Below are 13,911 nucleotides of genomic sequence, written 5' to 3' on the forward strand. Positions count from 1 at the left end.
TCAGTGAATATATGGATCTGTGTTACATTTTGTATGTGTGTGTTTATAACATGCTGATTTATTAATACTTGTTTTGGTTTCTACCTGCAGAGTTAAACATACCCTGATCCACCATGTATAACGGTATTGGCCTGGACACGGCCCGAGGCAGCGGCACCAATGGTTATGTTCAGCGCAATCTGTCTTTTGTTCGCAAACACAAGGACCGAGTAGATTATAAGTCTGAGGAAGAACTGAAAAAACTTGACCAGGCCCTCCAGAAACCTCCAAATAAGGAAATTCTTGATCATGAGAGAAAGCGCAAGGTGGAACTCAAGTGTATGGAAATGCAAGAATTAATGGAGGAACAAGGGTAAGTGGTTGTCTCCCTTAAGTGCTTTTAAACATTTTTATTTCACACTAATGAAAACTTGCACAGCAAAAAACATTTTCATTAACAAATGTAATTAAGGGTTGTTTGTTCTTTAAAGGCTTTTTAATTTTAACATTGACCAGAGAAATACTGTGTTTTAAATCCTCTGAGTGGCAATCACCAGAAATCAGTTAATTTCAGTCTCAGCATGGGTATAGTCTATCACTGGCAAGTGATCAACACAACTGACCACTTTTTCTTTATGGCCTAGCGACAAGTTATAGCTAACATGAAAAAATTACATAGCATCTTTCCAAATTTTCGTATCAAATGAAAACTTTCCAACATAAATTTGACCATAAATGAGTATTTCTGAGCAAGTTGATTCCTTGTACAAGTGCTCAAGTCAGTTTTGAATATTTTACATGCGTTGGTGTAACTTGTAATTCAATGTGCTTGCAGATGTACTAAACTTCCCATCATCTTATACATAATCATGACTTTTAAATATCTAATGATAGTTTTGTACAGACATCATTCTAATGGGCTTTCATTTTTGGAAGTTGAGGCATTTAATTCCTATATTACAGAATCCTCTATAGAATATCAGAAATTAAGAACAAAAAAAACCTCAAAACAATCAACTGTTATATTGCATTTGTAACACAAAGGAAGATTTATAAGCGTTACTGAAGACAACTAGTTTTACATTACATAAAGTGATTGCAGCTTTAAGAATTCTACTTTTATTAATGCACTCAAATTTCACCTGACAAAAAGATCATGAAGTGTAGCTGATATCTCCTCTGTGGGTACAAATTTGTCATCAAAACTCTGTAGTTGCTCTGAATAAAATGTCAGCAGAGGTTGCCAAGGAACTGATAAGGAAATTTAATTTACTTATCTGGATTTTAATGGTGTTTAGTTGGTAATCTGCGGTGATTCCTGATGAGATGTCGGTAGGATACATGTGAAATTGTATTGGATAAATAGATACTTATAGTGTAATCTTCAGTTGAACAAAATGATGGCCAAATCACGAAACATCGCAAACTGGTCATCTTAACACTATCACTCCAGCTCGTAGTTCATTTCTAAAGCACCAGGTTTGTATACTGGAATAATAGTCAACATATCGTGTGAGAAACTATATTTCAAACACTTCTGAGAAATTATAATAAAATTGAATTTAATGATAAACAGAAATTAACTAAAGAATAATGTTGTGTGAAGCTGCTTTCCTTGGAAACTTGGGTGTTTATAGATAAATGAGTCTGGCTTTTACATAAAATTGGTTTAATTTGAGTCCAATATTAACTGATAAATCCTGTAAGCTGTAGTGTTACGATGAGATGGAGGGATTCTGCCGTGTATCACTTAGTGTATGTATGACGTAAAACGAGAGTGTGGGGTATTAGTGATCCCATCAGTCTAAAGTGACCACTGCAGTGAAAATTAAATTTTAAAGTCTTGTTTCATTTCGTCTGTTTTTTGTTTTTCCAGTTTTAAAACTTGTTATTCCTCCAGTATCTGTTTAACAATAATAGATTTCTGATTATCGTTCAAAACATTCTTTAATTATAGAAACAAAACATTAGATTTGCTGCTTTGCTGTAGGCTAGCTGTTTGCTGCCTACTGGAGTTTTCCAAACAAGTGAAACAGTGATTGAGGATCACCACCTACCTAGATAAATCCTCCTCCACAGAAACTGTCCTAGTTTTATCACGTGTCACCTTTGTTTCAATTACTGAATAGATCAGTTGTAGGCTTAACACACAGGTTTGCGTAGAATTCTGATAAAGAAGTTTCCATGAAAGGATTGTCAATGCTATACAGTGAAAAAAGAACTTATCAAATTATCTCAATAGTTTGTGATTTCTTTCTAAGAATTTCAGATGTAAAGTAAATCTCACATGACCTTCATTCAAGTACAAGGTTTTTGTTCATAAGACCTACAAACAAGTCAAGGATGCATTGCAGTTCTGAAATGGCAAATTATCTCAGAAATGATAAGTATTTTTGTACACAATGGTACACAATATATAGTACTGTAGACATTGGTGCAAGCTGCCCTTTGAGAAATTCTGAGGTCATAGGTTCAAGGTCCAAATGGTAGGTATTTTAGATATAATTTTAGACATTGTAACCATCAGTGAAAGTTACACAGTGGCATTAGTTCTGAGGGTCATGTGGTCAAAGGTCAAATGCCATGAATTACATATCATTTGTTCTTCAAGGACTGACATTCTGAAATCCGCTTGTTTGTCTTGCATTTTAGTATTCAATTTTACTCCAACTACAAATTATGTAAACATTATTATGTTTGTTTGTTATTAATGTTTAGTCTCCCAAAGTAATTTCCCTGAGTTTTTTTTCTACATGTGCCTGTGCACAAAATATTGGACTTGCTACTCCTAAAATGTATGGATTTCTTTAGGAAACTTTGTATATTTGTGAATAACAATATATGTTTCTGTGATGTTCACAGACGTATGGCCCTTGATACTTCTTATTTAATGCTACAAGGAATGATTGATAAGTTTTGAGTCTTATATTAGAAAAGTCAAGCAGAGATATCCTTTTCCAGCTCTACTATTCCCTAACTGTTTAAAGCTGTGTACCTGAAGACTGGTGTCATTTGGCCAGTTTGAGTCGAAGAGGTAGCACTCTAAAGTAAACAAGGCATGTGACTTTTGCAAAATGGATAAAATTGCTGAAAGAGCAGTGATTAAAATATTTGCTTAAGAAAGGCCTAGAACCTAAAGATATCCATACTGATATGGTTGCAACATTAGGGAATGGTACCCCCTTCATATGCTACAGTGAAAAGGTGAGTGAAATTCAAGCATGGCGGGCAGAGCCTTGGGGAGGACGCACATCCTGGAAGGCCTGTCACTGTTGCAACCCCAGAAATGGTCAATAAAGTGCATGATATTTTTAAGGCTGACAGGCGAGTTACATAGAGATATATAGCCAGTACAGTTGGGATTTCACTAGAAGGAGTACATTCCATTGTTTTAAAGAGCTTGCAATGCGAAAAAACTCAGCCCGTTTGGTACCAAGATTTCTAACTGTAGACCAGAAGCACACCAAGCGGACATTGTCACTTGCTGATCTGAAACTTTTAGAGGCAGATCCTGCTAACTTTTTGTAGAGATTTGTGACTATGGATGAAATGGCTCCATCAGTTCACCCCCCAGAAGCCAACAACAGTCTAAACAGTGGAAGCACCCTGGATCACCACTGCCAAAGAAGGCTAAGACTATTGTTCCATCTGAAATAAAAGTTATGGCCTCGGTTTCTGGGATGCTGATGGTATTGTGATGGCAAAAGGGACTAACAATCAATGGCACATATGATGCATCACATCATTGTCAGTTAAAAGAAATATTAAACTCAAACATTGCAGAAATCTCAGTAAAGATGTGTCGTTCCACCAGGACAATGTCTCTGTTCACAAGTCTGTCATTGTCATGGCTGCCATCAATGATTGTGACTTTGAATTGATTGAATATCTGCCTAGTTCACCTGATCTCACTCCATCAGAATTTCGTGTATTTCCAAAATTGAAAAAGGCCATTTTCAGTACCCACTATCATATGATGATGTCATACCTGAAAGAGGTGGGCTTTCTGAACGGTCCAGAAAAGGACTGACTTCTTTAGAAGTGGCATTGAGGTCCTTAAACATTGCTGGCAAAAGTGTATAGACACTGAGGGGGCTTATGTTGAAAAATAATGCAATATGTCCGCCAAAAATCTAAACCGGCAAATATGAGGCTCACAACTTATCAATCAGCCCTCGTATTTTTTCTTTGTAGGTTTTTCACGAAACGTGTTGCATATATTTAGATGATAGTATAAATGCTTTTTATGCATATCCTTGAGATTAGATCGTGAATTTTGGTTTAAACACAAGACAAAGTCATGTATTAAACGACAAAATTCATGATAAAATCTTTGCTATATGTATAAAAACAATCATGCTATCTCTATTCTAAAATAATTTGAGCCTAAAAGTTATGTAATTATCGCAATGTCAACAAAAATTAACAGAAACTAAGAACAGCACAATTTTCTGCGAAATGCATGTTTCTCTGCATGGAATATCTGTCTAAACTGTTGTTTATATTGATTTAATGTGAACATACTCAAATTTGTGATGTCTGTCTCATAATGTGGTTAATAAAGTTATAATAAATTTCTCCAAAGTAGATGTTGATCATATGCCTCAACCTAAAGGATGTCCAGCATCTTTGGGCTAGTATATAGTATACATAAGTATATCGCAGAATAGACAATGAAAATTTTTCAGATAAAAAATATGTGACATAACGATCATTTTAAAAAACGCATTTTGTAATTTAGTATCACCTCAAAGATTTTTATTTGCTAACAGGAGTTCATCTGTCCTTTTAGCAGAGTTATTCCCCTCAATACTTCTTAAAATTTTACTCATTTTCCGAACTACTAAAGCAGTCAGCTTGAGGCAGGAGGGAGGAGTGGGAAGGAGGGGGTCCCTAGGCAACATGTGTGTGTGTGTGTGTGTGTGTGAAGCCTTGGACTGTGTCAGAGAATGTATGTAACATATTTACCTACAAATGTCAGGGACGAACAAAAAGATCAGGTGCTTTAACTGTATACAGTTCTCCCTAATGCTCCCACAGGACACAAGCGTGAAAATTAGAGAAACCACTCACCAACTGGCCATGTGTATTAGATTTAATTACAGTGTTGCACAGACTGACGATGATGGCATTTCCTGCTGTCTTTTATGGTTTTAATGTAATTTTTCCATTTCACTTTCCAACTAAATGCAATAGTGAGTGTGTAAGTATGGATTGTTTCCTTGAGGAAGAATAGTGACTGTACAGGAAGGTTGTCCGTATCAATTAAGCTGACAGAGTTATCCTTCTTAAGGAATTGATTAAATTACTATTATTTAATTGTTAAGGGTTACCTTTATGTACATTGGCAATCAGGTATTGTGAATGCATGAATCACTGTACAAGGTCTTCTTTATTAGCTACCTCTGACCATCACCCCAACCACCCACATCCCACCCACTCACCGACACCCCATGCCCCTAAAATCCACTGACCAACACCCCACACCTCACACACCCACCCACTTACCGACACCCCACGCCCCTCCCATCCACTGACCAACACCCCACACCTCACACACCCAACAACCACAAATTGCTCAACACACCCAAATCTCGATCACCAAATTAAGTCAGTAATAAATGAAAATTGAAAATATCATGTTTTTCCAGATCATTGCAATATTATCACTCCTCACAGATTGTTAGACTGTAATCAGATTAATTCCCTACGTAACCCAGATTTCTTCATTATATATTCCATGTTATTACAATCCGATTCCTTAAACCCTTTGTCCATAAACTGACGATTATCCCAGTCCCTTTATGTTCATTGTACTTCCTCCTTCTATTCATCATGAATATGTGCTACGACTGCGTCCAACTTCAGTGTACCGGTTCGAATCAGTCCAGTATGTTTATAAAAGTGTCTTGTAGGACAGAGTATGTGTTTAATGTTGACATGATTACATTTCTGTACCCATATCTTCTACATATGGTTGTTTTACCTTGAACTCTGTTTGTATTTCAAGTCGATTTACATCAAACAACTGCTGTTCCAGTGAAAGTTTGTTTTCTGTATAAAACCAATTCTTGGAATGGCACATATTTAGCATTAACTAGCCAAGGCGAGTCTCTATGATATAGCTTTATCAGTTTCTTTTGGCTAAAAGTAACACTGATATGGTTTCAACTTATTGTCACAGCCTGTGCAGTAAGCAGTTTCTACCAATCCTAGCTTTCTGATTGGTAGAAATATTCCAACAGATTATAAGAGATTGCAAAATTAATTTAGTCGTGGAGAGATAAATTTTCAGCGCTAGTGGCACTGTACATTGCATATCACACTGAACGTCAAGGCTTTTTATTATACATCTTAAAATACTAAATAAAAGAAATGACATGATATGTACTCAATATGATTATAGTACATATATGAGAGTTATGGAGATTTTACTCCAGCGAGAACGACAGGTTGGCAGGCGTGTACATTTCATACACATACCAAAGGTAACTGTGATGCACCTTCAGACAGTATTATGTTAAATTCTAAATTTACAACATCAAAAAAATGTTATGCTTATCTGATTATAATAGGTCCGTGTACAGAATTTATGTCAGTAATTGTAAAATTGCTGGAGTTGTGGAGAGGTAAATTTCCTCGATCGCTGACAGTACATGTGTGTAAGTTTATTACACTTGAGAGCAGTGTCATCTTGGTATGCAGAAAACAGAGAAAAGTCGAAGTCTTATCCGATGGTACAAATATATGAAACAGTAAATGTAATGTGAAATGCATGGATGTGCTCCCACTCTCAGACACATAACTTAGTGAAATTGAAGTAATACAAATATTGTACTCATATTTATATCCTTAAGTGTAACAAGTTCTGTCAACAACATCTTAAAATAAAACTCCATAATTCTTATCTGAGACAAGGCGATGCCTGAATATTCAAAACTAAAAAAGAAATTTTGGAAGAATTTAGAAGGGATGGACCACAAAATATATTCTACACAAAGGCAGTATCCAACACAACAGTTTTCAGATCACCTGTGTATAATTTACTAAGACAAAGAAGATAAAATAATCGGGACTATACGAAACATTCGACTTATCTGATGTGTTTGATTCAAGTGTGTTCAACATAAGTGAGTTTTACTGTATGTCGATTTTATAGGGAAATAAATCATTACAAGAATGAATTGATCCCATGATATTTTTAAGGCTGTATATATAACAAATAAAAATCTCTAGTTTATATTCCTCGTCACAAGTTATTTTGCACAAACCAGGTCATTTCATGTCCCTCTCCTACATCTTGAGTGCCCCAGCGGACACAAACTGAGGCCCCCTAACTCTTTTTTGCATGCAATATCAGTAAGCAGTAGGCAAGTGAAATTTGTTAAAAAGTAACGGTCTTTCACATTTTGATAGATAATTTGCACGAAAACTATCCTTATTATGATGAGTAAGTGATTATATAATTGTAAGACTCACACATATGCTTTGTAAACACTAATGAGACTGATTTTGATATATATAAATCCATCGCCATAAGATCAAATGCAGATTCTACACACTAATATAATATGTTAATGCTTCGACAGTGTGTTATCCACTGTGAAAGAGAATAAGATAAATCCTATCTAAACAGTCCAAAATATGTGTTTCAAAAGTCATATATACAGTTATTATCTCTCAAAATTCAATGGCCACGGAAAATATTTCGGCTTATCTGAATTTTGACTCCAAGTTTCCAAATAAGGTTGACAATATCAGTTTCCTGGTGTTGAATACGTTTGAATGGAATACGGGCTATTATAGAATGGTACACAGGTGGTACCAACAGCGTAATTTAATCTGTTATTTGAAATGGCAGTAAATAAACAGAAACAAATAAATTTCTGCTTTCTCCTTTTATTGTTTATTCATCCTAACAACAAAACGTGTAATAAAAACACCAATCAACTACATTTGCACTTACATCGTTTTGTGCCACACACGTGTACACTACCCTCACTGATAAAGCACATAGAGATAAAATATTTTTCGAAAATGACAAAACAATAAAAATACAATTTGCTTTTGATACTCGGCTGGAAATGATGTATGAAGCTACAGATCATATCAATATGATTTGACTATGAATAAATAAACATATGAAAAACGCAGCACTGGTGTTTACCTGTTAGAGAAAACATTGTACAAGCACTTCAATGCACACAAATCATGCACAGATATAGACTCAATGAAAAATACTTTCAGCACTTCAGTGTTCAAATACTTTATCTAGCAAAGTCCTTTAGTAAACAAGCTTAAAAATTAGTCTTGATGTACCGGTAAGTCACTGCTACGACGAAGATGCCAATTTTTGATTGGATATTTAAACTGGTAATTAATTTCTAGAGACTAAGTGTTGTGTGTACGTTGGACTGATACGCCATTATTAGCCATGTTTTATGCACAGGTGACTTTCTACTCTGTGTATGTATTAACCAATTTCGTAAGAAGTTGTGTCGATATTTTTTTTAATTTCAAGACAAAAAATGACTTAGCTCTTGCTTTACAATTGAAGAGACTGAAAAATCCCTTCAACGCAAACTAAATATTGACTCATTGAAATTCTAGTCATCAAAATTAAAATAACAAAGATATAGAAGGAAAAAATTGGGACTTGGAAATTATTTCGACTCAAACTGAATTTTGACTCACGTGATTTCAAGACAAGTTTCAACTGTATATAATCAACATATTTGTTAGAGTTCCACACAGGCCACTGTCTTGATCTATTGCTAATTTGCTGTGGCGCTTGCTACTTTCATGGAAAACGTTTTCAAAATTTAAAATTTGACTGTTGATTGTCATCTTCAATTAAAGAGTTGTATTGTTTTGCATTTGATGGAATATTTCTCACACTTAAAAGTTACAAATATTTTCAACATGTTTAACCTTTCAGCAATTTCAGGACTTTGATTTTAGATAGATGAGATTAAGACTCAAACACCTAGACATTCTTACATTGACAGGAAGTGAAACAGTCTCATTTATTCCAACACCAAGACATTCCCACATTGACAGGAAGTGAAACAGTCTCATTTATTCCAACACCAAGACATTCCCACATTGACAGGAAGTGAAACAGTCTCATATATTCCAACACCAAGACATTCCCACATTGACAGGAAGTGAAACAGTCTCATTTATTCCAACACCAAGACATTCCCACATTGACAGGAAGTGAAACAGTCTCATTTATTCCAACACAAAAACATCCCAACCAAGACGGGAAGTCAAATATTCTCAAACATTCAAACTCAAAGACCTTTCCTGATAGAGAGAAAGTCAAACATTCTAAAACATTCCAACTCAAAGACCTTTCCTGATAGAGAGGAAGTCAAACATTCTCAAACATTCCAACACAAAAACATCTAATACAGAGAAGGTCAAACGTTCTCCAAACCTTCCAACACAAACACATTCTGTTAAAGTTAAATTCTCACTAACCTACTCAGGTATTTAATTTTTGCACATAAGAGAAAGGTATGATTTTTAAGTCATATTGCTTGTGTAGTTAGTTTGGGTAAAGTTTTTGATAACATATCAGGACATAGGATGGAAATTGGTGGCCAAGTGAGATTGCATCAGTCAACATAAATGGAAATGTTAATATCAGGAAGGAATTCTCTGGTTGGTACTTGGCAATCTATTCCATTTTTTTGGTGTTCAGGACATTTCTGAATATTGATAATAAATAAAAGTTTAATGTAGAATTAAAATGTCAACTGTAAAAAGCTGTTCATTGCAGAGAGCAGTGCCAGTATTTTTTTATATTTCATTCATTGGCAAAAATTAAGATTGGTGGCAATTTCGTTGAGATTTTTTGATGACTGGTATTTGCTAATTGGATAGTGCATGTATGGCATAAAGGTGTTATTGGGAAGGAACAGATAACAGGACTTTATAAAGGTCTCCGGGGTGCCATAATCTCTGGCCATAACAGAATTATTGGTTATCGAGTGTCACAAACTATTACTGTGCTGTCACTTTACCTGGCTTAAGGTACAGAATTGTCAGCAATTTTCCCAGGAAATCCTTGTATAGTGCAAAGCAAGATTTAATCAAAATATCAATAAATCTGCTGATACTTGGTAATTTTTTTGTTAACTCTTAACTGAATTATAATTTTGTGTGTATGTGATTCCAGTTTACTTCTCTGTTAGATTGGTAATGATGTACTAAAGCTAACCTCACTGCTAGCCATTTTCTTTATTAGTTTACATGTCAATCTGAAAGCTATATGTCTAGACAATGTACAGAATTCAAGACAATCCTTTCTCCAAACTTATTGAAGGAGTGAATTTACAGCAGAGAATATTACCTTTTTTATTTGATCGTATATATGAATATCTTCTTTGTACTCTAATCGGATATAAAGTTTATTATCCTTTCTGGTTTGAAATGTTGTAACATTCAGAGAAATAATTTCAGATAGTTGAGAGATTCTTAATATATGATATTGCAAAACAGAAATTGAAAAGAAAGTCATTCTACCATCCATATTCTATAGAGGGGTTAAGATATTAAGTGTTAGAAACTTTCCAAATCAGATTTGTCTTATTTCTGTTACTTTTTTTTATTCATCTTGGCAAGTTAAATGTTGTTTCCACACGGCACTGCTGCCAGATATATGTATAGTTGTTTCACAGTAGTCATTTCACAGTGCCTATGCATACAGGTAGTTGTCTCCCTTTGGCAGTTCTTGCCATGTATGTAGTTATCTCCCCTTGGTAGTACCTGCATATCATGCATGAAGTTACCTTACTTTGATAGTTCCGGTCTTATATAGTACCTGTCTCCCTTCGAGAGAATTACATACCTGTCATACATGAAGTTATCTCCCTTTGACAGTTACCTGTCATATATGCAGTTAACTCCCCTTTTTCATTACCTGGGATTAACATGTTTTTCAATTTATAGTTCATGTCATACATTTAGTTGTCTCCTTTAAATTGTTCATACTTGTAGTTATCTCCCTTTCACAGTTCATGTAAATCTTAGTCATTACCATGTTTGTCACTGCAGATCATCATTACCGTGTTTGTCACAGAAAGGATCATCAATATAAGTGAGATAATTAAGTTTGTATGTTAACCAAGAGATCCGTGGTCTGATATAGTAGCAACAGTGGTGGTCATTAATTTCACATCACTGTAGTTACATATATGTCAGCCTATAGGAAATACCCACACCATTGAAATTGACGTGGTTTACAGCCCAATTAAGTTTGCACAAAGGCAATAGGTTGTGACACTCTGGGCTTTCTGATGTAGTGATCATGATGTAAAGAGGAATGAAGTTACTACTGGGAGCAGTGCCACAGAGCAGTACCATGGTGATGTGTCACAGTCTGACCTTGCCACAGTAGTAAGCTCAATAAACTGGTCACAAAATAGAAAATTTCACACAATTTTTACATCCTGTTATGTAGCGTTATATCACCATTTTAATTCATTCCCAGTTTAAGATTAATACCTGGCCACTCTGTTTTGGCGTTCTGTAATGCTAACCATACTAAGAAAATGCCAAGGCAGTAGCCATTTCTCTGTCAGTCCGCCTGTGACATTATCACTTGCATCATATACAATTGTAATCCCTATTCCATTATCTGTCCACGTCCATTGGCTGTCTCGCCAGTCATTAAGTCTCTGCAACTTTCTCTATATTTACCACCTCTTTCGAAACGTGTTTCCAGGCTTTGCCCTGATATAGACATGATATAGAGTATGACACGCAAAGTGTGTCCGAGCTTTGTCATAATACAGACTCAAAATAGAATATGACACACATTGTGTATCGGAGCAGTCTCAATAAGGAATACGACATGCATTGTGTATCTGAGCAGACTCCATATAGTTTAAGACATGCGGAGTGGATCCAAATATAGAATATGACACACATGGTGGTCAATATTGTTGGATTCATCTTGTTTTTTTTCTTTTTTTTTTATGAAAAATTCAAAGCCTTTTGAATTAATTCAGTCGAAGAATACATTTATCTGGAGGATGAATCAGGTTTCCAAAGCTAACTGAGATAGATCTGGCACCATGAGAGAGTTTGGCAGACTACATAGGTGCTTAATTCATAGACAATCAGATTACAAACCATTTATTATCATTTCATATAAGGAATTTTTTAGGTCATGTAATTTATTCCTTAAATCAAATTCTGATTCAATTTTTCTGATGGAGCCTACTTGGTATCTGCTTTGTTAAGGAAGACTATACCGTCAGGAACAGTTGTTCATGTCAGAATTGATTGCCTTAATTCACACAGCCTGCTGATGTCCTAACATATACAATATAAGTGCACTTTTATTTGAAGTAAAAGAGTAATTGAGGTGGAAATTTCTTTTTTTTTCTCTCAAAATTATGGTATATGAACTTTTGATTTCCCTAGAAAGGACTTTAAAAACCTTGTTCAGCCAGTTTACAGATGACATTAATATTTCAAACCAGATGTGTTGTTACTGTAGAGTTGTTAAATCAAAATTGATATAGGAAGTGTGTATTATACACTAATAAGATCTTATCCCATAGATAAGGTCCAATCTTTACTGATTGTCAGTAATATATAAAAAAAAATGTGTGAAAGTCCAATTATTACATTCTTACCAAAAATTTGTTCTTCAATACAACATTTTCTAGAAATATCAGTTGAATTTGATATATATTTGATAGATGAATAATCCATTTTGTCTTAGAATCATACGTTTTATAATTGACTTAAAATGAATGAGTCCAGCACTGTAATTTCTAATTTTACCCAAATTTAATGGCCAGAGTTTTTGAGATGTTTTGGGTCATAGGCAAGCTGTATTTCAGAACCATTCGGATAAAAGAAGAACTTTATACTGGACTTCTTTTTAAGTTAGTTATGTGGATGACACTAGTTGGACCTATTACATACATCTATGGTAGGTTTATCAGAATTGTGACATTAAGGAACATTGTGCCTTTATTCCTTTCATCCGATGATTTGAAGAATTTGATATATGTATGTTTCTATATTCCACAGTTGCAAAACTGAAAACAATATCAGATGTATCATGTTTTAATTTTAAAACAAACTTTTGAAGTTTGTTTTTAACAGTATCTTTAGATAGGCTAATAATGTGCTTGTATTTTTGGTAGGTACCCAGCTGAGGAGATTGAGAGTAAGGTGTCCATGTTTAGGACCATGCTGATCAATAAAGAAGGGGTGACAGAATCAGCAGTAGAAAAGGACGAATTTGGACGACCAATGTAAGTGATTTTTCCATGCTTTATTTTATCATTTTCTTTTTCCCAGCATGCAGTAAACAGGTAGCCATCTTGGACTTTGATATGTGAAGATTGCTATCTTTTTTAGTCACCGGAGACAAAGTCTCATGGTGACCTATTCTAATTACCTTCATCCGGTGTCGTGCGTCCGTAAACAATTTAATATTTTTTACTTTTTCTCAAAAGCCCCTGATCTGATTTCAATGAAATTTTGCAGAAACCTTCCTTTGCCTAAGATGAACCAAAATTGTGAATCATACAGCACCTACCCCCAAGGGGCGGGTCCAAAAGGGGTCAAATTGACTAGGTTTTCAAAAATCTTCTCAAGACCCAGATATCGTAGAATCAATTATTCTTCATGAATGAAAGCATATTAAGGGACTTTACCAAAATTGTGAATTTCATGGCCCCAGGGTCTCACATTATCCTGTGGGAAGGGGGTAAAGTTTACTGTAGTTTATATAGGGAAACTAGATTTTTGAGCATAAATTGTTTAATTTCCATTGGAAATATTTCAAACTTGGTTAGAATTATGAGTGAAGGATGGTAGCTTGATGGTATACCAATTTCTGTTTCATGACACTTGATAACTATCCTTTAACCTTTATATTCAATATTGCTTATCTCAGGT

General features: G+C 34.9%; 1 protein-coding gene across 2 annotated transcripts in view; it reads left to right on the forward strand.

Moving 5' to 3' along the window:
• The window catches only part of LOC132554845 (serine/arginine repetitive matrix protein 2-like), a 167,106-nt gene that overhangs the window by 16,269 nt on the left and 136,926 nt on the right, over positions 1 to 13,911 (forward strand). For both annotated transcript variants that reach the window (XM_060219204.1, XM_060219277.1), the window contains exons 2-3: positions 91 to 352; positions 13,152 to 13,262. In XM_060219204.1, coding sequence (XP_060075187.1) covers positions 114 to 352; positions 13,152 to 13,262 — 350 coding nt within the window. In that variant the 5' untranslated portion in view covers positions 91 to 113. The remainder of the gene's footprint in view (positions 1 to 90; positions 353 to 13,151; positions 13,263 to 13,911) is intronic.

Source organism: Ylistrum balloti, unplaced genomic scaffold (assembly GCF_031769215.1).
Source record: "Ylistrum balloti isolate Yb309-2 unplaced genomic scaffold, AGI_CSIRO_Ybal_v1 Utg369566, whole genome shotgun sequence".
Taxonomy (NCBI): Eukaryota; Metazoa; Mollusca; class Bivalvia; order Pectinida; family Pectinidae; genus Ylistrum; species Ylistrum balloti.